The 24,506-nt window shown below is 45.0% G+C and overlaps 1 protein-coding gene across 1 annotated transcript in view; it reads left to right on the top strand.

Moving 5' to 3' along the window:
• The window catches only part of ATP2A3 (ATPase sarcoplasmic/endoplasmic reticulum Ca2+ transporting 3), a 160,354-nt gene that overhangs the window by 66,858 nt on the left and 68,990 nt on the right, over nucleotides 1-24,506 (top strand). The window contains exons 3-6 of the mRNA XM_055001359.1: nucleotides 44-126; nucleotides 13,261-13,365; nucleotides 15,168-15,306; nucleotides 20,271-20,351. Of these exons, the coding sequence (XP_054857334.1) occupies nucleotides 44-126; nucleotides 13,261-13,365; nucleotides 15,168-15,306; nucleotides 20,271-20,351 (408 nt within the window). The remainder of the gene's footprint in view (nucleotides 1-43; nucleotides 127-13,260; nucleotides 13,366-15,167; nucleotides 15,307-20,270; nucleotides 20,352-24,506) is intronic.

Here is a 24,506-nt window from a genome sequence, read left to right as displayed (position 1 = left end):
GGACCTTGCTGAAGCACTGGGTCTTTGCTTTCTTCTCTACTAGGCAAGTCGCTCTTTGAGCTGGTGGTGGAACAATTTGAAGACCTCCTAGTACGCATCCTTCTCTTGGCTGCCTTCGTTTCGTTTGTAAGTATCTGCATGAATCTTTGCGCCTTTGGATTCAGAGCAAGGCAGTGCAGTGTAGTGGTTACAGTATCCGGCTAGGAGCTGAGCACCCTGCATTGGAATTCCTTCCCAGCCATGAAGCTCGCTCAGGTGAAATTGGGACCAGTGTTTTTCTCAACCCAGCCCACCTCGCAGGGCTATTGTGAGGACACAATGGAGGATGGGCGAGCCACATATTTTGCCTGCTGAAGGCAAAATATGAGCAGAATAGAAATGTAGTTAATAGCATTGTGCAGTTGGTGAAGTCATACATATGGCTAGAGACTCAGTCCATGTTTGTTTTTGTTTTAAATTCCAGATTAGGTTCAACTGCAGCTGAACTACTGGTTCAAGTCAGCAGAGATTTGGCAGCTAGTTCAGATAATTTATAAACTGGTTTTATTCCAGTCCATGGGAGGAATGGAGTGAATAGTTCTGTTCTGTTATGCCTAATCATTGCTGGTGGGGGTGTAAATGGTGTCTAGGCTGTACTGCTTTAGTCTGCAGAAGGGGGCTTACATGACCGAATGGCCCACTTTGGAAAAAAAAATCCCTTCCTGCAGAAAACTTGCATGTCACGGAGAAGCATTCTACCCTGATATGCTACACCGTGTATGTAGGGAATTATTTGTATAAAGGGATATTCTGTCATAAAAGCAAGCCCTCCCCTGATGTTCTGAAGGAGTACCGCCCAGTTACTGGTTTACCATTTCCCCCAAGAATTCAACCTGCAGGTCAGTCAAGCCTGCATGCCCTACAAACAATGCACAGAGACGTGGCTAGACCCCTTACTACCAAATTTTGTGGCATATTCTTAATTCGTACTATTGAATCCAAGTCAGTTGTCAGCCTTTCATATATAACCAGATAAGAGCCAAGCTACAAGTGACGCCTGACACAGGTTGGATGCTTGTCAGCTTCCCTCAAGTTTTGATGGGAAATGTAGGCATCCTGGTCTTGCAGCTTACAGAAGTTTAAAGAGCGGCAGTCTATGGGAGGGAGAACATGTGGTCGGGAGGGGAGTGCAGGCGTTGGGCTCTTGCCGGGTGCCCCCCTTCCCCTCCCCTGAGTGTGTGTGTGTGTGTTTATGTAAATTTCAATTAAATGGAGAGCCAAGCTGTAAGAACAGGATGCCTAAATTTCCCATCAAAACTTGAGGGAAGCTGACAAGGGTCCAACCTGTGTCAGGGGTCACTTGTAGCTTGGCTCTAAGTTACTAGACCTCAAAGATTCTTTTACCAGCCTGCCTGCACCCTCCTATTCTAGTCACTTGCAGCATTGTAACTCCTTGAAAAGTGCACTGTGGCAACTCTATCTCAGTTTACAAACACTTTTCTGTCTGGTCACCTGTAAGAGGTTTTTACTCGCCCTAGGTGATGAGCTATTTGCAGCTATGGTTGCCCCCATAAAGCACACTGGTGTTGGGTGGACTATCCCTGTCTTCCTTGGTGATCTGGCCACCTCCTTTCTTCCTTTCTTACAAAAACATTAATAAAAACCCAAACAGGAGGGTGATACTGGCTCATCTTGAGTCAAGATAAGACCCAGTTGCAGGTCCTGAGTCATGCACTGAACTGTGTACTGAGGTGGGACCTCTGCCTGAGACCCTGGGGTGCCGCTGCCAGTCTGAGTGGGTGATGCTGATCTTGATGGAGCAGTGGTCCGACTCAGTAAACAGTAGCTTTCTGTGTTCATGTGAGCAGGGGAGAGGGCGTGGCCCAGAGGAATTTGCAGGCAGAAGGTCCCAGGTTCCATCTTTTGTTCAGAGATCTCAGGGCAACAGGTATTGGGGGGGGCTTTCTCTCTCCAAGGTCCACTGCTAGTCAGAGCAGATGACGCTAAATAAGGCAATTTAATTTTTCATCGTTGTGAGTTTTGGAGGAAGGGATTCCATCTCAGGAGTAGACCGGCAAGAAGTCCCAGACTGAATCTCTTATCATCTCGTGTTGCATCGCAAGCAGAAGGCGGACTGCATTGGCATCTCCCGTTGGAAGGATTTCGGGTGACATTTCTCTGTCTGTGACCCTGGAGAGCCTTTGAGCAGCAGGACCCGTGCTCTGGCCTTGCACAGAGCGTCCTCGTACGTTCCAAGCCAAGACCAACCAAATGCCTTAAGATTCTTCCCAGACTTTAGTTCTGCATGTCCACAGATTCTATTTTAAGCCCCCCATCTGGTCGGCCTCCTAGGATGAGTCAGTGGAATTGGTCTTGTGTTTCTTGGGCTTTTTGAGCGATCTGTTCTACGGCATGTGATGTTGAGTTGCTTGCGCACGGTTGTGTGTATGCAGTGGAAAGAATCCAACTCTGGCCTTAGAATTCAGCAGGACTGTGAGGTCTCTTGTGGGGGGAAAATGGGGAAAAAACCAAGCAGCAGTGTGTCTCCTCATCCCCAACTGATTTGGAGAAAGTCGGGGGAACAGTCACACACAAAAATCTAGTACAGGTCCTCTGCTAGGTGCTGCTGAATCTAAGTCTGGTCTGATGGTGCATACAATTTTTAAAAAGAGACCTGCAGGTGCAGACCGAAGATCCCTCTGCTTCAGCATCTGGCCAACCAGATCATAGAATCATAGGGTTGGAAGGGATCTCCAGGGTCATCTAGTCCACCCCCAAGGAAGCCCATAAGCTGAGCTTGAGATGCCTCCAAAAAGCCTATAAGCTGAGCATCCTCCTCTGCCCCCAGCAACTCAGAGGTAGACTGCCTCTGAACATGGAGGTTCCATTCCCAGTTATCATGATTAATACAAAGCACACAAGCAGGCCATGGTGGAAAGAGCAGTCCCCCTTTTGTTCGTCCCCTAACAACTGGCATTCAGAGGTACGCTGCATGTGACCACAGAGGTTTTGCTTAGCTGTCATGCTCACAGTTGTTGATAGATCTCCATTTTAACAGTCATCCCCTCTAGAGGCCATCCCTGCCTTTTTGACAGCGACAGGAAGGTCCCTGCTGTTGCTGGATCCTACCCCTTCCTCAAACGTTGTGTCCCAGAAAGCGCCCCCCCCCTCCTGGAGGGTCTTGAAGTATTCATATTTTTGCTCTTTTTCTTTCCTTCTCAAAGTTGGTTCCCATCTTGCTCCCTTTTTGGGCTCGTTTTTCCACAACCCCTTTGCTCTCCGATGCCTCATCTCTTCCCACCAGCTCTCTTTGCTTTAAAGGACCCTGTTCCTCAAGGATGTGTTGCCTGTATGCAAACCCACTCCTTTGCAAAACAAGAGGCATGAGTAAATAGAGTGCCGTGGGCCTGAGTGAATCATCCATCTTAATACTTCCCTCGGCAGTAAATATATATATGCTAATAATTCTCAACAAGCTGCCATTCTCTCCCCAACTTGCCAAATGGGTCTGACTCACTTTAAAGAGGTCTGACAACTGAAGAAAACCAGCATGTCATGCTAAAACCCTTCCCTCAGTCTCCTGCTTTTCTACCTGCAGGAATGTTTTAGTCGTACAGCGCGGCGTTACTCATGCAGTGTGTCTCCTTTTTAAGATACCTGATAGCTGTGAAACCAGCATTTTAGGGAGGAGATAGGTTTCCCTCCTTCCCTTGACATGCTGGTGTTCTACATGCAAGGATTTTTAAAAAAAATTCGCGGTCCCTAAAGTGGCAAACAGTCAAAACATTAAAACAAAATTTAAAGTATTTACGTGTGTACACGTGCAATAAAAGATTTTTTTTTAAATTACGTGTTGGGAGCATTTCATGGAATTACTAGAATCCTTTTCCTGATCTTCTAGTTTTCTACTTGCAGTGATGTGGTGTTTACATGGGTGGAGATAGCAGTCAGTCATGCAAGTGCCTCTGTTCTTAGAATTAATGCCATCTGCTTTTCTGGATGGGACATTTGCAAAGACACTGGTGAATAACTACATTTGCATTTATAGCTTAAAAACAAACAAAAAAAATTGGCAGCATTTCTAGATGGATGTCTAAAATCAGGATGAATATGAAAATATTTTAATTTGCTGAGAGGAACAAATATAACTCTTTGCCCTGGTGGTTTAGAAGCTTACAAGGAAAGATGCCGTATAAGAAATGTTTCAGAGCTTTGTGGCATTCATCCTCCCTCCTTTATTTAGCATCGTCTTTTAAGACATCAAATCTCTGCAAGGCACAGAGTTACCCACCATAAGACAATAACAACAACTATTAATTGTTCTCCCTTTCCTGTTATTTTTAATTAACTCCCGAGTCGTAATTCACCGAACAGATGAATCCAATCACAATCCATAAATGTTTTTATACAGACGGAAATGGAAAGAGCTGTAACCTGCCAAATAAACTACAAAAATATTACAAAATTGTCAGTGATCTATAAACAGAAAATAAGTGAAATTTGGAGGGTGTTGCAATGTGTGAATCTGGCTTATCTGCACAAGATACAAGCTGGAACCAAATTCTCATAAGTATCCAGGGCTCATTTTGAGGGGGAATGCACAGGAACGCAGTTCCAGTAGGTCTCCAAAAAGGCCACATACAGGTGGCCCCGCCCACCTGATTTTTGGCCATTTTGGGCTGGATCGGGGCCAGGACCAGGCCCCAAACAGCCAGGATTAAACGGCCTGGATCAGGTCTCTGACGGGTGGTGGATCACTCTCCCACTCAGCAGTTGCCTGATCCTGACCATTTTGGGCCCCTTTTCAGCCATTTTCAGCCCCCTTTTGCTATTATGGGCCCAATTTCGGCCCTGAATGGCCAGGATTGGGTCCAAAACGGGGCGTGGCATATGCAAATCGGTTATGCTAATGAACCATGCTAATGAGTTCCTACAGCTCTTTTTCTACGAAATGACCCCTGATTATCCCCATGATACAGCTGGGGAGCTGGGGCCGAGAGGAATGGCTTACCCAAGCCCACCTGCAATTTCTGGGCACTAATAGAAGGAGGAAAGTGTTAGATGTTTGCACAAGATCGTGCACAAATGGAACGGTGTTAACTCTGTTTCCATTTGTGCATTGCTAGATCAAAGCCACTGGGAACTTAATATGGATCCTTTTATATGCAAAGTATATGTTTTACTTCTGGGTTCTGGGAGCCAGAACTAGCTCCTCCTCAGTGTCAAGCTATGGATCTGTTTTAGAATTTTTGATTTGTTTTAAAGAGATCTATTTATGAGAATAGGAGAACACTCGTTCCCTTAACAGAATTCAATAGTAATATATTTAGGGAATATTAATTTGTATACATGGAGATGTTCTACAGTATCCAAAATCACAAATGAGAACACTATATAGAGAGATATTTATGTGTTTCGTCATTTATGAAGAGTGTTTTTTATCCATTCTTTCATTTCTGGTCCTCCAACAGTGGAGAAGTGGATAAACCTGCCCAAATCCAATACAGGTGCTCAGAGATCTATAAGCAAAGCGGAGACTTGACAATTCCCCCCCAATAAGTTGAACTTTAAATAAAATAATGTTCAATTGCAGGGTTTTTTTTCCACTGCATGATCTTAACATTTGAAGTATTAACTCTTGGTGGGTTTCCGTTCCTCCACCCCCACATTGTTTTCTCGTTAAAGTCAATTATTTAATCTGATAAAATGAAAACACCAAGAGTTGAATGGCTCTGTTGGCATTAAGTAGCGCCTGTACAAATGGGTCCGCTCCTTTTCTGAACGTGTCATTAAAACAACAGGGACCAGTTCCTTTTGGCTTTCGAGATGGCTTTCCACCCGTACAAGGAGAACTAAGCTTTGCAGCTGCGCGCAGAAGATTTCTACGGAGAATGCAGGAAGAGGGCAAAGGAGAGAGAGAGAACGAAGAAACAATAATTTGCTAATAATCATTCTCGAGTCTCTATCGTGGCAGCAAACATGAGGCGGCTATTGACTGTTGGGCTTTTGAAAGGCTTGGAGGTCTGCGCTGCCGCCTATCCCATAATTGCACTCCCACCTGGGAAAAGTACTTGGACAGCAGAATTTGGCCTGCTTTCCTCCTCTTCCCACTTATTTATATAAGCCAAATTTTTAATCCTCTATTTTCAAATTACGTTTTCAAAGCTTTAGTGCGCAGCAGCAGCAACAAGATGTTCCAAGCCTGGCGTGTGCTGGATATGTGCCATGTGCCTCTGTGTGCCATAGCATTCAACCTCTGCTGCAGTTGAATAATGCGGGTGGGGCGGGGGAGACCTAATTGGCCGAGTGCTGGTGAGAGAGCTGCTCAGAGGCCTTTGTACCCAGCGCCCTCTCCTTCAGCCCCTGTGCCGCACATTACATCCATCCATCTTGGGTCCCCCATAGAGTTACCCAGGGCTTTTTTTCAGCTGGAACGCAGTGGAACGGAGTTCCAGCACCTCTTGAAAATGGTCACATGGGTGGCGGCCCCGCCCCCTGATCTCCAGACAGAGGGGAGTTTAGATTGCGCGGAGGGCAATCTAAACTCCCCTCTGTCTGGAGATCAGGGGGTGGGGCCACCACCCATGTGACCATTTTCTCCGAGGGCAACCCACTGTGTTCCACCATCTCTTTTCCTGGAAAAAAAGCCCTGGAGTTACCAACTCTGGACTGAGAAATTCCTGGAGATTTGGGGGGTAGGGAGGAGTCTGGGGAGGGCAGGGTGTGGGGAGCAAAGGGAGCAGCATTGCCAGGTGTCCAGTTTTCACCTGGACAGTCCAGTATTTTCTTGGGCTTTTCAGGGAAAATGAAATCAAAATTCCGCATACCTAGCAACCCCAGTTGGACGTGGAATGAGTGGCTGGCAAGACTGCCTCTGGCCTCAATGCACATCCAGAGCACGTCACCCTGCACCCTGCGCCTGCCCACACCCCACCACTTTGCCCTGCAAATGAGCTGCAGCGGTGGCCCTCTGGGGCTCGGCAGGCAGAGGTGTCCTGGGAAGGTGAGCTCTAGGGAGTGTGCTGCAGCGGGCCCCAAATGAAGCACAGCCCCTGCAAAAGCCGCCCAGGTAGGTGGGGGCAGCTAATATCACTTCCAGATGTGCATCTGACGAAGAGAACTGTGATTCTCGAAAGCTTATGCTACAGTAAAATTGGTTAGTCTTAAAGGTGCTACTGGACTCTTTTTGACTTCCAGATGTGACATCATCACACTAGACCCAGGAGCGCACGCACACAAAACAATCTGCTCCAGTGAATCTGGTATTTTTTAAGATACGATCTGGCAAACCTAAGCGGGAGCTCAGAGTCAGTACTGAGTTAGATGGCCCAGAGGTCTGCCTTGGTATGTCAGCTTCATATGACCATGATGGCCCTCCCCTCCATGTCTCGCTCTGCAAACCACATCTGGATCCCGTGGAGTCCTAGGTCTGGGTTTGTCCCTGTGCCTGGTCAGCGGGACTGCAGGTGCTTTTAGGAGAGGAGGTTGCTGTCCAGAGTGAAGTGTCTGCCTGAGCCTGGGATGGACAATTACTTGCACGTATTAAGTATCTCTTTGGAGCCCCAAAGAAAGAGTTAGAGCTGCCAGGTCTGCTCAGTTTTGGCCCCAGAGAGTCAGAGGCCATAACTGAAGAGTGGTGTTTGATGGGATTGGGGAAGAGGCCTCATGGGACGATGTGGACTAGCGGCTTCTGAACAGAATCTGCTGGAAACAGAAGGACCGAGAAGCAACCAGGCAGGCACCCTCCGTTCTGCTCAGCTCCAGCTGAGAACTCCCCCCCCCCCGAAGAACCGTATTGAAGTTTAACTGCCACTTGTATTTATATCTTATATTGGTATTTATATTTTAATTCTTGTGAGCCAGGTTTTTTTAAAAAAAGCAAGATAAAAATATAATGAAGGACGCATGTGTGCTAAAGGGCTAGCAGGAGCTGTCAAGCGAAGCGGTAAAATAGCTCCCCCTCTTTGATTCCTGAGGTTTCAGGAAGAGGCTAAAATATTTAGTTTATTTAGATATTTATACTCTTTATTTCTCTAGAGAAGGGCCAAAACAAATTTACAGCATCGTTCTTCCACTCTTTTATCCTCCCAACCACTACCCTGTGAGGCAGGTTTGGCTGAGAGAGTGTGTGTAACTGGCCCCAAGTCACCCAGCGAGCTCCCATGGCAGAATGGAGAATTGAACCTGAGAGCCAAGCTACAAGTGACGCCTGACACGGGTTGGACACTTGTCAGCTTCCCTCAAGTTTTGATGGGAAATATAGGCATCCTGGTCTTGCAGCTGTAATGGAGAGCCAAGCTGTAAAACCAGGACGCCTACATTTCCCATCAAAACTTGAGGTAGGCTGACAAGTGTCCAACCTGTGTAAGGCGTCACTCGTAGCTTGGCTCTGAGTATCACAGGCCTTAGTCCAGCTCTCTAACGCTGCACTTTTTAAACTTTATGTCCAACTCTTAGAGCTCATATGATAACCTTTTAAAACATACAGGTCAGCCATCCAACCTGACACACGGCCGACATGTTCGCTCGATCTGACTCTAGTAAAACTCCTTGCATTTAAAACTAGGCCTGGTTTTAATTGCTGTGAAGTATTTGGAGAGAGGGCCGTGTTGTTGTTTTTTCCATCGAAGGAAAGGAAATTGCCCAGCCCTCCCTGAAGGTCAACATGGGAGGGGGACCTCAGATTAGGTTGCTAGGCCAGCAGCTTGGCATTGCTCTCCTTTTGTATGTGTGCAGGCAGCTTGGCACACACACACAGCAAGGCAGGGTTGGGTCAGTCGGTGTGGGTTGATTGCCGGCTGGCACTTAAATGATTTCTCAAAATGTCTGCCCAGTGTGGTGCCTTCGCCTTTACAAATTAAGGAGTGGCAATTAAACTAGACAAGTCTTGGTGTTGAACATGTGACTAATATCACTGCTGGAGCTTTTGAGGTACAAACCAGAGTTTCTTAATCTGTGTGTAGGGGATAGGGTTGCCAGCCTCCAGGTAGTGACTGGAGATCTGGAATTACAACTGGTCTCCAGGCCACAGAGAAAATGGCTACTTTTGGGGGTGGACTCTATGGAATTAAGCCATGCCAAGGTCCTTTCCCTCCCCAAACCCCACTTTCTCCAGGTTTCTCCAGGTTTCACCCCCCAGATCTCCAGGAATTTTCCAACTTGGAGCTGGCAACCCATGTAGGGGAAGATCTTCTTTTGAACTTCTTCTACTGCATGGACTCGCTTCTCCAAGCCAGTGTCCATCATCTGTTCCACAAGCGAAAAGAGAGGAGTTTTCTCATGCACAGTTTTTTTTAATATGACCTTCATCTACTGTATGCAAAGACTGACTGGCCATTTAACTCACAGGGAAAGTTTCTGGAGGGCTGCTAGTAGCCAGGACAACACACAGCCGTGCCCTAGAGCCAAATAGCCATGGGCCTCTCCGCCTGGCTTGCACCAGGGCCACGTTAGTGCCAGTCCATGCCTGACTGTGCGTGAGGACCTCCTGGCTGGACTTCTATTCCAACGCTGGCATGAAAAAGAAGCTTTTGCAATTCTTCTCATCTGAATTCCTTCTCTGAAGTCTGAATTGCTTGCTCTTGTTTCAAAAGTGGAACCGATACATTAGGAGAATCTAAAGTTGCCAGCCTCCAGGTGGGGCCTGCCGATCTCCTGGAATTAAAACTGATCTCCAGATTACAGGGATCAGTTCCCTTGGAGGAAATGGCTCCTTTAGAAGCTGTGGCATTCTACTCTGCTGTGGTCCCTCCCCAAGCCCCCCCTTTCCCAGGCTCCCACTTACAAATCTCCAGGAATTTCCCAACCAAGAGTTGGGAACCCTAGAGAATACCCCATTGTTTCTTTCCAGTTTTTGTACAAAGTGCTGTGCGTATGCAGTGTATCTAGCCTCGGTTCCTTCTGTTCATTCACACAGGTTTTTTCTGCCCTATAACCAGTGTTCATGTATGCACTGATATGTTTCTTACAATTGTCATGTAATTGTATGAAGATTCCGTGGAGCTTGTGGGAAGCCAAGACCTGCCCCCATTGGCTGGTCTTCTTCCATTGACTCCCTTGTGCCCAGGACCAGCAGGGCCTCAGATTGGAAGGGAGGCAGCATTCCCTTCACCTTCTTCCTCCTCTTCTTCCTCCCAGCATCCCCCTCACAGCCCAGTCTGATTTCCTCTTTGGCCCATTATGAGGCCAGAGCGACAAGCTTCTCAGGCTCTGTTGTGTCTCCGTCCTGACCTTTCACAAGATTGGAAAGACTCAGGAGACATATGGACTACTTGTGAGGCCCCTCTCAGTTTCCGTCCTTCCTCTTCTGTTGTTGGGTATGCACTGGCAAAGGCGTTTCAAAGGGCCTGAGGGCTAAGCTACACATGACGAATGACACTTGAACAGCAAGTGTATTTCTCCCTGTTCACTTGCCCTCCAATCAATCCACTTGCCGTTCAAATGTCTTTCGTCATGTGTAGCTTGGCCCTATGATGAAGTGATGGTATATCCTGGTGGCAGCCTGGTAGTTTAGTCTATTAGGGTGCTAGGGTGTGCCTTCTGGCTGGCTGGTGGCTGTGGGGCTGGTCCAGGGGTTCTTCTGATTTGGGGGGGGGGCTCTGCTCCTAGACAGTTTCTTATTGCGCAGCATGTTTCCAGTGTGCAGAACCATGGGTGCACATCAACAAAACAATGCACAAAAAGAATCTTGATGCGCTCATAAATACAATTACATCAAGAGAGGCTTTTTATTTTTGCAAATGTGTCTTAGTACAAATCGAACATCCAGAAAACGCAAGTAATGACTACTGAGGAATTATAGATGCAGAGGAGTTAGCCGTGTTTGTCTGTGGTAGCAAAATCAAAGAGTCCAGTAGCACCTTTAATTTAATTGGTTAGTCTTAAAGGTGCTACTGGACTCTTTTTGAGGAATTATACAATTTTAAAGTTGACAATGAGGAAATGGTTCAAGATTTTCTATTCCTTGGCTCAATCATCGACCAAAAGGGAGATTGCAACTGAGAAATCTGAAGAAGACTGAGACTTGGAAGAGCGGCCTTGAGCGAAGAAGAAAAGATCCTTAAAGATAAGGCTGTCTCTCTGGGGGCCAAGCTCAAGATAATCCACACGATGGTATTCTCCATTACTATGTATGGATGTGAAAGCTGGGCAATGAAGAAAGCTGACAGGAAGAAAATTGATTCATTTGAAATGTGGTGCTGGAGGAGAGTTTTGCAGATATCATGGACAACCAAAAAGACAAATAAGTGGGTTCTAGATCAAATCAAGCCTGAATTTTCCCTAGGAGCTAAAATGACAAAACTGAGGCTATCGTACTTTCGCCATATCTCAAGAAGACAAGATTCTCTGGAAAAGTTAATAATGCTAGTTAAAGTGGAAAGCAGTAGAAAAAGAGGAAGACCCAAAATGAGATGGCTTGACTCAATAAAAGAAGCCACGTCCTCCAGTTTGCAAGATCTGAGCAAGTCTGTTAGTGATAGGACATTTGGGAGGTCTTTCATTCATAGGGTCACCATTGCTTGGAGGTGACTTGACAGCACATTAAAACACAATTTAGAGGATAAGCAACGTTCTAAAAGAACTGAAAGCTGTGGCCAGTAGCTCCCAGAATTTATCTGTGTTAAACTGGTATTGAGGAAGTGTAAAATGCAGCTGTCATATATGCCTGTCTGCATATCTGCCATGAATGTATTCTGTGTTCATATCTGCCATGAATGTATTTCGTGTTCATATCTGCCATGAATGTATTCTGTGTTACGTACTGGTTCTCTGAGGGCATGAGAAGTTTCTTACTGATGTTAAGGCAGTAGATTATCTCGCATGTATTTACTTTCTCCTTCCCTGCTGCCTCCAGAAGTGTCCTTGAAGGCTAGCTGCGGCCAGCTTGAAATGTATCTTTCTTGGGAACTGAGATTATTTCATTCTTTGTTCTGTTCGGCCTAAACCTAGCTTCTCCCTGACAACCCCCCTGGCTCTTTTGCGCCCAAAAACTTTAATGGCCCTTATCCCTATAACCAGGGCTTTTTTTTCTGTGAAAAGAGGTGGTGGAACTCAGTGGCAGAACTCAGGACCGCACAATGACGTCACTTTGGGTCAGCTGAAGGGGGGAGTTTTTTAAAGTTTAAATCGCCCTCGGCGAAAATGGTCACATGGCCGGTGAGTTTAGATTGCCTTCCGCGCTGCACCAGCGGCACGGAGGGCAATCTAAACTCCCCTCTGTCTGGAGATCAGGGGGCGGGGCCACCGGCCATGTGACCATTTTCAAGAGGTGCCAGAACTCCGTTCCACCGCGTTCCCGCTGAAAAAAAGCCCGGCCTATAACTAACATCACCAACCCCAGTTATGTCACTTCTGCCAATGCACTTGTCTGAGCACCTTGAACTTGCTGAATCTCTAATAAAGTTACTTCAACCAATACACTGGCGTACTTGCTGTGGAGAACTTGGGGATTCTATCTGCCAAGGACTGACAGCAGCACAGAGTGAAATCTTGGACAATAAAGAAATGGAACCAGGAAAATCAATGCATCCCTAACTAGAACAGGGTATCTCCATCCCTTTTCAAACCATGCAAAGAGTGCTTTCTTTGGAGCAAAGCAGTAGCTTTTCATGTGCTTTTTTCCTTTCCAAATCAGGTTGGGTTGATTGGGCAGTGATAGCGCAGTCAACCCCTGAAAGCTACAGTTTTGAAACCACTAAGATGAATTTAAACACTTCCGTTCTCCACTAAGGTTCTGCATTCTTAATAAACTTTTTTAATTTTGTTATGTGTGTGTTTTTAAAAAGCAGGTAAGTCTAGTACACATCTACCTGTTTCATGCCTATATTTTCAAGATAGGGTAGGTGGGGGATCTTAATATGAAAGGTTGCGGCTCATTCGTGGACAATAAAAATTCACTTTGGGATTTCAGTAACATGCCCTGCATATTAATGCCACCCATCATGTAAGGGAAGTGTTGGGTTGATTCAACCAGCTCTTCCCACTGGTAGATCAAGATGGGTAGCCATGTTAGTCTATAGCAATAGAAAAGAGCAAGAGTCAAGTAGCACCTATAAGACTAACAAAACTTGTGGTAGGATATTAGCTTTCATGAGTCACAGGAAGAAATGAGCTGTGACTCATGAAAGCTCATACTCTACCACACATTTTTGTTAGTCTTAGAGGTGCTACTTGACTCTTGCTCTTAGCTTGTTGTGGTTACTGTTTTGTGCTAGTTGCCCGCTTTTCTGTGGGAGAAGGGGAACACGGTTGCTTTCTTCTGTCTTTTTCTTGCTTCTGCAGGTCTTGGCATGCTTTGAGGAAGGAGAAGAAACCACAACAGCTTTTGTGGAACCTGTTGTCATCATTATGATCCTCATTGCCAATGCGGTGGTTGGAGTGTGGCAGGTATGCTATGAGCCTATATCCCCTTCTTGAGGCACTCCATCTAGGGCTGGCTTTGATTCCTGCTGCTTGGTTGTCAGGTAGGGTTGCCAGCCTCCAGGTAGTGGCTGGAGATCTCCTGGAATTACAACTTGTCTCCAGACCACAGAGATCAGTTCACCTGGAGAAAATGGCTACTTTTGGGGGTGGACTGTATGGAATTTTGCCATGCCAAGGCCCTTTCCCTCCCCAAACCCCACTTTCTCCAGGTTTCACCCCCCAGATCTCCAGGAATTTCCCAACTTGAAGCTGGCAACCCTATTGTCAGGAGGCATTCTTGGGCTTTTCCACATCAGGTTTTTGGTGCAGCTCGGCTGCTTAGCTGCATTGGTTTTTCCCCTCCCTTCCTTGCTCTCCCGGATTTTCCCCTTGTTTTCCTGCGTTTCTCAGACCACCTCAAAGGTGGTTTGAAAAAATGCATGAAAAACTGGGAGAGCAATGACTGGAGATTGATACTGTCCATAACAGAGGGGACAACCAGATATAGTTAAGTAGCCAAGCTGTATCAAAAACCTGGTGTGGAAGAGCCCTGTATCACACAATGTATTTCTGAGAATGCACAAAACACAACACCATCAAGACATGTTCATCAGTGCTTGCCATATATCTTGGTGGTCATATATTTGTATCAATGCTCGCTTTTCAGCTTTGTGCATGTTAAGGAGCAGCCAAAAATGGGTTCCTCAGAGGTGTTCAGTCCTCTAATGCTTGTCATTTGGTCACTGTTGTATTTTGTGTTTTGTTGTATTTTGTGGCAACTCTGGTTAGATTTGAAAGTTTGATTTTTCAGTGTTGGGGACAAAACTGCAATCACCCTCTGTCTTGAAGATTTTAACAAAATCCAGTTGATATATCACAGTTAAAACCAATGCCTGTTTTTTGCAGCAATTGGCTAAAATTTAAAGGAATATTTGCCAAAGATGCATTTAAAACCAAATGTGAGAACAGTTGCAGCTCCATTACAGCCTTTAGGGACTCGTTTGACAGAAACACTGCAGGCGTGGGCTGTACCTCAGAGGGAGAGCATCTCTTCGGCATGCAGAAGGTCCCAGATTCTGTTCTCAGCATCTCCAGTTACAGGCTCTGGAAGCTGATTGTGTGAAAGACCCTGGCAGGCACCTTGGAGAGCAGCTGCCAGTCAGAGTAGACTTGTAGATATTCTGCACACGTTGGATAATGCACTTCCAATCCTCTTTATAGATCATTTGGAACAGATTTTTTTGTGTGCGGAACAAAAAATCCACCTCAAACTACTGATAAAGTGCATTGAAAGTGCATTATCCAACGTGTGCGGAATCAGAAAATAGTGACCCTGACAAACCGAGGTTCTGACTCGGTAGAAGGTAGTTTCATGTATGCCTGTGAAAGTGGAAACCTTGGAGGACCTCATTTTTTTTCCTTCCCAAGTGGGATGGAGATGGAGGGTGGCCACTCGGCACACTTCAGATAAACAAGGAGCATGCAAGCCTCCGTTTTATTCAGCTGCAGCAAAACAAGCTGCTTTCTGTTTGGGAGGGTGAAAAATAAGACCTACCACATTTTTCTTTGGTGTAGTGGTTAAGCTGCTGGATTCGAGCCAGGGACAGCTGGGTTCAAATCCTAGCTTAGCCATGCAGCTCCAAGTGTGACTTTGGGGCAGCCTCTGATTTTCAGCCTACCTACCTACCATACAGGGTTGTTCTGAAGATAAAAAAAGAGAAAGAGGTAGCCATGTATACACTCTGCTGATGGATTAAAAAGATGGCTTCTCTTTGCTCCATTTGCAGGAGAGGAATGCTGAGAGTGCCATAGAAGCCTTAAAGGAGTACGAACCGGAGATGGGGAAAGTGATCAGGGCGGACAGGAGTGGTGTCCAAAGGATCAGAGCTCGAGACATTGTCCCGGGTGATATTGTGGAAGTGGCAGGTATGATATCGAAGACTTGCTAGCTTCCTCTTTAGTTTTCCTCTTTCTTGTGGGCTGTGCTTTGACACTGTAAACTCTTAGGGGCAGGGACCTATTGTCTGGTACTCTGGAAAATGGTGTACCTGTTGATGGTGCTTTCATAATAATAATGTGGGGAAAGTGTGTAAAACCAGGCCGTCAGCATATTTGCAATACTTTTTGTGTCTGCAGTCAAGTGTCTGCTCTAGAGATGTGTTCTGCCATGATCGGATTATTTCTTTTTTATTGTTTTAAATGCATGTACCTTTGATTGGCCAAATAAGGTCCTTGAGGCAGAATGCAATTAAAAATTCTAACTTTAAAACTTAAAAGATGGTCCAGAGCATCACAAATGGCTGGCAGCCATCACTAGTGAAACGAGTACAGTAGAGCAAATGGCATGCCAAAAATAACTGGATATGCTAAGCTAATGAGAGAGAGGGATATAAAATAGCATTGGAAGGTGTAAGGATTTATTTACCTACTTGCAATATTTATACACTACCTTTCAGCCATATCAGCTCCCCAAGCTGCTTACAATAAAACAATTGACAATTAAAACAATTCCGGTCTAAATCCAAGGATCAACATAGTCTAACCAAATAGCCACAAAAATTGAATCTGAGCATCAGATGAATAATTTGTTTAAACTCAGATGATACAGCAAAAAAAAAAAGATAAGTTTTTGCTCGCTTTTTTAATTTTAAAAATAGACAGGAAAAGATCAGTACCTGCTGAGCTTCCAAAGGGAATGAGTCCCAAAGGACAGGGGATTCTTCCAGAAAGGCCTTACATCTAGCTGTCTCATGTCCAGGGCTTTTTTTCAGCTGGAACGCGGTGGAACGGAGTTCTGGAACCTCTTGAAAATGGTCGCATGGCTGGTGGCCCCGCCCCCTGATCTCCAGACAGAGGGGAGTTTAGATTGCCCTCTGCACCGCTGGAGCGGTGCGGAGGGCAATCTAAATTTCCCTCTGTCTGGAGATCAGGGGGCGGGGCCCCCAGCCATGTGACCATTTTCTCCAAGGGCAATCCACTGAGTTCCACCACCTCTTTTCCCAGAAAAAAAGCCCTGCTCATGTCTAAAATTGATGATGCCCAGAGGAGAACTTTGGTGGCAGATCTTAATATCAGCAGGAACTCGTATGGATAAAAGTGGTTCTCGAGCTTGGCTTATAAAGGCATTTTCTGAAAACCTCACAGATTTGAATTATCCTTCTAAAAAGTTGAAGGGAACATACCTGGCAGTAAGAGAGCTGCAGAACGGGTGACACTTGGCACCTCAATTTGTAAGAGAAAAGTTTAAAATAAAAAAAAGAATTTGGGAGGTTTGGTTGCGTATTCCCAACAGTGCCTCAGCAAACGCGGGAAGATATTGTGAGGAGTGTCCAGGGAGGATGTGGCATCTTTTTCAGGTAGGGTTTGTCAATTCTCTCGCTATCGTGTGGGATCTCCCACCAGCACCTACTGCTCTATGCTGCTGCCACCCAGTAGGATAGTGGTGGCAGGTGGGAGAGGGGGATAAAGCAAAAATCACCATTGCATTTACAGCGTGATGTCAGTTCCGGGGTAAACCCAGAAATTATGTCCTGTTGCTCGAGGAGTCAATAGAAACGATAGCAGAAACTCTACGAGAAAACCATAAATTTTCCACGGAATCCTACAGCAACATGAAATCAGCCCTGGAAATAATGTCATGCTGTTCACAATGGCAGCCCCTCATATTTTCTACTCCATTAGTCTCCTGCCAGTACGCTGCCTCACCTAGTATCTGTGGTCTTTATCATAGAGACTAGAGGAAATTCCTTGAGCGTCACTATGTGGAGGCCATTTTTTCTCCCACTGCTTAGTTCCTCAGGATGGGAAATTGGAGCTGGTAGCGGGTAATTCCCCACCCCAGGTAGGTAAACGGGAGGCCTGGGTTGTGTCTTTAACAGTTACATTATTGTGTCTGACAGTCTTTTGCCGCTAGTGCTGTTGTATTACTGCATTTTCCACTAGTATACTTAATGACAACTTTACAGCAGTTTTGCAGCACCGTGATTTGCCAAGAAATATGTGTTTTCATGTGATAATTGGGAGGAACAATGGTCTCTCTAGATGTGCAGGTTTTTAAAGAACCCAGATGTAACTTGAGTTCCCTGCAGCTACACGGCAGCTTTGGAGAATAGCTGTTTCAAAAAAAGGAGAGCCCAAACAGCTATGGAATGCTTCTGGGGGGGGGGGTGTCCTCCCTCCTCTTCAAGCTATTTCCCATGTCAAAATAGCACAGGAGGAAGGATTTCCCTGTTTTTTCTGCTCCACATGGAGTACACTGTGCACATGGAGCAGTAAAAGTAGGGGGCGATTCTTCCCATATTATTTTGATGAGGGGGAAAAGCTCGAGGGGAAAGGGAAGAGCTCCTCCTCCCTCCACAGAGGCATTACACAGCCGTTTGGGCTCTCCTCTAATTTTAAAGCCATTTACTTTTTAACTGCTGTATGGTTGTCGAAACCTGCACGTCTAGAGAGACCCTGAGTCTAGGTGGTATGGGAGGACAGAAGGAATCTTGATCTGCGAGCATGAGGTGGCTCTTAGCAGCCCTGCTGCGAAATTGCAGTAATGCCACATTGGTTTGATAGTCTGTTTTTAATATAATGATTTTTAGATCATAAGGCAGCATAGCTGCTTACAATCAACTGAAGATCAAGCCAGTGGCTGGAACTTGAAAAGGTGAAGCCAGAAGTCGGTCTGACAGAAAGCTCAGCTGTGTTGACTAGCCAATAAAGAATTCTTTCTGGAATACTTGTGAGGTGGCTTGCAATAAAATCCTAAAACAACTATTTATAACCAGCATTTAAGAACATCTCGCCTACCCATCCCACTAAAGCCAGAAAACAAATGTGGAGATTTAAACAAGAAGATAAAAACAATTTCAGAGAAAGACCAACACCAAACAAAGCTGCCATTTCCCATAAAAAGTGTATCAAAACAAGATAAAACCTTGAAACACAAAATGGGAGCCATTCTATCAACCCTGTCCAAACCTCACTTCAATTGGATGGCATTGACAAAACTTCTAAAACTCTTAAGTAGGTAGGATTGCCAAGTCCCCCAGGGGCCAAACCAGGGGAGATTGTGGGTGGGTGTGCTCCAGAGGACTCATGCGCTCCAGAGGAGTTCCTTGTCACACTAGTAATGATGCGCTCTGGAGCTCCCAGGCCCATTTCGTGCACCTTCCCCCCTCCCCCTGGTGGGGGGGGGGGGCAGAGGCTGGGAGTAGGGATCCTCCACCTCCACCAGGGAATGGGGCCCCTATAAGTAGAGTTGGGGGGTACATGGGGGGGTTGCCATTGGTGATTATGTGATGTCACTTCCAGGGAAAACCCAAAAATGATGTAACACCTGTGGTAAAACCACAGCTTTTCTGGTGATTCCTAGAGGGGACGGATGTCAATTCTGTGTTTTCCCAGAAATGACACCGTGACATTGCGCCCCCTCTCCCACCAGCACTCCAAGGGGCTTAGCAGCCCTACTCAGAAGAAGTAGGTGTACTCTGTGAGTGCAAGAATTAATAGGAGGCCTGGCTGATCTACGGGCATCATATCGCTTGCCAACTGTAGTGGCCAATGTTGCGAGTGGTGGAGAGAGCCATCAAGCCATAACCCATCTATGGTGACCCCTGCTGGGTTTTCATAGCAAGAGACTAACAGAAGTGGTTTGCCATTTCCTGCCTCTGCAACCCTGGTCTTTGTTGGAGGTCTCCCATCCAGTTACTAACCAAGGTCAACCCTGCTTAGCTTCCAAGATCTGACAAGATCAGGCTCACCTGGGCTATCCAGGTCAAGAAAACCAATGTTGTACACCCACATTAGCTTACGGAATTCTGTGACTAAGAGCAGAACCACAAGTGACAAAAGGCACAGATTGGACACTTGTCAGCTTCCCTCAAGTTTTGATGGGAAATGTAGGCAGCTTGGCGGAATGTTGGACAAGTGACAGTTGAAAAGTCCATGTGACAGCAGTCAGAGAGCCAAGCTGCGAGACCAGGATGCCTACATTTCCCATCAAAGCTTGAGGGAAACTGACAAGTGTCCAATCTGTGCCTTTTGTCACTTGTGGTTCTGCTCTTAGTCTCAGACAGTGACTAGTCGGAATGCTCACAGATTAGTCGCGATGATGATAGCATGGAACTAAGGTTCCTCAAGGATCGTGTCCGCCCTTGTGAATCTATCTGAACACTTGGCACATCTGGGTGCTTTTGCCCTTCGTGTGCCCCTTGCTGCTTGAGGTGTGAAGGGTGGCCTGGGGAGGTGACGGCATTCTTGGTGGCAGCTCCAAGGTTATGTAATGCCCTTCCTTGGGAGGTCCACCATGCTTCTTCACTGCTGGCATGCAAGAGTTGCTTGTTTCAGAAGAGTTTGGGAGTGTTGGATAATATACAAGTGATGGTCACTTCCCTTGGAGTCTCTTCTGAGTTGGTTGGCTGCTTTTGCCATTTTTATAACTGAAGTTTGTTTGTCTCACTTCTGTATCCAGTTGTGATTTTAGTAGACACCAGTCACTTGGTAGGACCAATGTTAGGATAAAAATCAGCATAGATAAATGAATGATATAGATAAATGAATGTAAAATAGCCATTACTTATAGTATACCCCAGTACACATTGACAGTGTGTCTACCCCAATACACATTGACAATGTGTACCTATAAATTTTATTTTATGCTATTTAATTTGACAGCTCTAAATGGGATCAGATTCCACTCCCTTTTCACCATGCACAATGACCTCCCTGTAAGTCCCACTTCAATAGCACAAGTATCACCCTCCAATTTCAACCACAGCACTGCAAAACCTTTTCCCAATAGCATGTTCTTCAGCAGGGTGGCATTCCCTGGTGTTCTGCTTCTTCTGCTGGTGGATTTCAGATGCAGACACTTCTGACACCATGTCCTTTCCCTGTTGCAGTGGGTGACAAAGTGCCTGCCGATATCCGGATCATTGAGATCAAGTCCACAACATTACGAGTCGACCAGTCCATTCTTACTGGTAAGTGTGATCTGGGAAGTACAAGATGAACTTTGGTCGGAGTTATTTTTTACATATTCTGTTCTATTTCATTTGTGGTCTAAACATAGGTGGGGTTCTGCCAGTATGTGTAGAAGGGAGTTATTCTTGGGTAAAGAAGACTGTTGGGCATAGTAACTAGTATTTACCAGTTATCCAACCAGTTCAAATTTCACCTTATCCATAAGTTCATTGGGTAGCTCTGAGCAAATCTCTCTTTCTCTCTTTCCCGCTCTCTGAGCCAAGAGACTAATCTATACATATAGGAGCAGGGCTCATTTTGAGGGGGAACGTGCCGGAACACAGTTCTGGCAGTTCTCCAAAGAGGTCACATGTCAGGTGGCCCCGCCCACCTGACTATCAGCCATTTTGGGCCCGTTTCAGCCTGGATTGGGGCCTAAATGTTGGGGAAAAAAAAGGTTAAAAATAGCTTTAAATCATAGGTGCAATGGATCTTGGATCAATAGAGAGTCAGCACACGAGTTTAGCTTTTAAAAAACATTTACTTCTAAAGGGAAAAGGGTCACAGGTTGCCTACAAAACAAAAACACCTGGAGCTACATTTCTCACTACTGTTTTACAACAAAGAGCTGGGATAATGGAAGGTGGAGAATCTTCTTCTTCCTCCTTCTTCTTGACCCTGAAAGGACAGTCACCTGACCTGTTGACCAATAACAGTTTACAAACACTCTCAAGTTTCCCGGGCTTGCAGATTATTGGCTTTGTGCCAGGTTCCCTTTCCAGGTCAATCTAAACAATAGCATGGTAGGTAAACACATTAACCCCATAATGACTGAATCTCAGACCTTGCAACACACATATATTCCAACACCCCTTCTCAAGGTCTAGCATGGAAGTCATTATGCATTCATATTTAACAAACATCATTCAACTTTTCTTTCAGCATTAGGATCAAACATATTCAACATTTCACGAAGATACTCAAACTTGGTTTTAGACAATGGTTTAGTCAGAATATCAGCCACCATTTCTTCAGTACGACAGTGTTCAATTTCTATTAGTCCCTTCTGGTACATATCTTTCACAAGTTCACATTTAAGTCCAATAGATCTGCTTCTTGCTTTAGTACTTTCTCCTTGGCATATAGTAATACACGCTTGATTGTCCTCAAACATAACTACAGGTATAGGTTCATTTATTCCAAAGTCTTTTAGCAGGTTGAAGATCCACTCTAGTTCACTGCAGGCACTCGCCGCTGACACACATTCAGCTTCTGCTGTAGATTGTGCTACAATAGTTTGTTTTCTACTAGTCCAGTCTATCAGTCCATTTCCATAAAAGAATAGATATCCGCTGGTTGATCTGTAGTCACTTGATTCTTCTCCCCAATTGGCATCCATATATCCAACCAGTCTTGGTTTCTCAGATGGCGAGATTCTCAGCTTTAGGTCTGCTGTTCCTTTCAGGTATCTTGCTATTTTCTTTATCGCATTCCAGTCATGATGATTAGGAGAACTTACTTTTCTGCATAAGATGCTAACAGCTACTGCTATATCAGGTCTTGTGGTTTTGCTCAAGTACAGAAGTTTTCCAATTGCTTCTCTGTATTCACCAATATTCCTAAGTGGTTTTCCATCTCTTTCTCTCAAGTAATCAGGTTCAAGTGGTATATATGTCGCATTGCAGTTTTTCATGCCAATAGATTCTATAAAGTCCAATGTCTTTCCTTTCTGACTTAGAAGAAAGGTTCCATCTTCAAGTCTTTCTAGCTGTATTCCGAGGTAATGTTGTGCATCTCCAAGTTGCTTCACCTCTACCTCTTTGTTCAGTCCATCAACTATTTCTTTGATGTCTTGTCTGTCTTGGCAAGATATTATCAAGTCATCAACATAAATAAGAATGTACTGATATTGTCCATTTTTAACTCTGGTGTACAGACATGGTTCAGCTTTTCCTTGCTTGAATCCTTGCTTTTGTAGTAGCCCTGATATTTTGTCATACCAGGCTTTTGCTGCTTGCTTTAAGCCATATAGACCTTTGTTGAGCTTGTACACATGATCTTCCATTCCCTTGATCTGGAATCCTTCAGGTTGCTCCATATAGATTTCCTCAGATAATTCTCCGTTGAGAAAGGCTGTCTTTATATCCAGATGCTCTACTATCATGTTTCTTGATGCTGCAACACTGAGTAGTGTCCTGAACGTTGCATGGTTGATAACTGGTGCAAAAGTCTCAAAGTAGTCAGTTCCATATTCCTGGGAGAATCCTTTAGCTACTAAACGTGCTTTGTATTTCTCAACAGTTCCATCAGCATTGTGCTTGATTTTGAACACCCATTTGCATCCAACAGGTCTTCTGTCTGGGGGTAAATTTGTGAGAGTCCATACTTGTTTTGTATTTATGGATTGCAGTTCTTCTTCCATTGCTTCAATCCATTTGTCTCTTTCATCAGCAGGTAGTTTGCATATATCTTTCCAGTTCTTAGGTTCTTGGATAAGTTGCACAGTTTCACAGAATCCATACTTCTCTGGTGGGTTTCCTTTGTTGCTTCTTTCCGATCGTCTCACAGTGGTTGCTGCTTCTGTCTCCTCTGGTCCAGTCCCTGCTTCCCCTTCTGTTTGGGTAATCTCTTGAGAAGGTGGACTTGCCGGTTTCCCGGGTGTCACTGCAGGTAACCAATCGACCAATTCTACAGGAGCAGTTTCTGTATCACTTGGATCAGTTGTCACTGTGGATTCAGTTGCATTAGAAGCATGTAATAAATGGCTCTCATCCACATACACCACATTCTGTTCTTTGACTCTGTGCTCTTGAGGATTGTAAATTCTGTATCCTCTTCCACCAGTGGCATACCCTACAATTAGTCCAACTTCAGCTCGAGGATCAAGCTTTCCTCTCCTTTCCTTTGGTATAAAAGCATAGGCCTTGGAACCAAATGCTTTGATGTGCTTCAGAGCTGGCTTCTTGCCAAACCAGGCTTCAAATGGAGTAATGCCTGTCACCTTTGAAGGTACTCTGTTGTGTAGATAAACTGCTGTGTTCACAGCTTCGGCCCATAATGCATTGGGTAATCCAGAATGTATAAGCATAGATCTGCACATTTCCTGTATAGTCCGATTCAGTCTCTCAGAACAACCATTTTGTTGTGGAGAGTGATGTATAGTGACTTTATGTTCAATGCCTTCAAATTGCAAAAATTTCTTAAATTCTGCATTGCAATATTCTCCACCACCATCAGTACGTAGGCTTTGAGGAGCTTTTCCAAACTTATTCTTAACTGTGGCAACAAAAGATTTAAATTTCTCAAGCGTTTCATCTTTGCTCTTCATCAGATATACAATGCTATACCTCGTTTTACTTTCAGTAAAAGTTGCAAAATATCTGTTGCCGCCAAGAGATGGCGCTAGTGGACCAACAAGATCAGAGTATACAGTCTCTAGAAGTTCCTCATTATGAGTAGTGGACTTTCCTGTGTAGCTTGGGCTAGTTCCCTTTGCTTTAAGACAGGTTTCACATTTCTCTCTTGCTTTATCACAAACAGGAACAAAAATTCCACAGTCCTCTAACAACTTTTCAACACTTTGTATGCCTCTATGGCCTGTTTTTACATGCCATGAATACAAGCATTTCCTGTGATCACAAGCACCTTGGCTAGTTTGATAAATCTGTCCTTCACCAGCATCAGCAGCTTCTGGTCTTTCACTAACATCCACAAAATAATGCAGTCCATTTCTCTCTTCAACAGCAAACTTAACTCCAGATTTCTTTTCAACAATTACACTTCTACTACCCATTCTCTTCTGAAGAACCACCACACAGTCCTTTTCCACAAGTTTCTTAGTTGAGATTAAATTCTCTGCTGCTTCAGGAACAAGTACCACATCTTGAAGGGTAACATTTACTATTTCCCCTCTTGTTGTGCATAGCTTAATTGGCACCTTTCCAGTTCCTAGCACATTAAGTGGTTGTTTATTTGCTTGGAACAGTCTGGGTTTATCATCAGTATCAAGTTCAGAAAACAATTCACGATATTTGCAAATATGCCAGCAGCTTCCTGAATCGATGAGGAATAATTTCTTATCCTGAATATCTTCATCATCAAAAACTCTTTGTGCACAATCACTCCTGCCATTTCTCTGAAATCTGCCTCTAGACACACTCCCTCTGCTTCTGGCT

Source organism: Eublepharis macularius, chromosome 17, assembly GCF_028583425.1.
Source record: "Eublepharis macularius isolate TG4126 chromosome 17, MPM_Emac_v1.0, whole genome shotgun sequence".
NCBI lineage: Eukaryota > Metazoa > Chordata > Lepidosauria > Squamata > Eublepharidae > Eublepharis > Eublepharis macularius.
The sequence above is the reverse complement of the archived record's forward strand: the minus strand, read 5'-3'. Positions and strand labels throughout refer to the sequence as shown.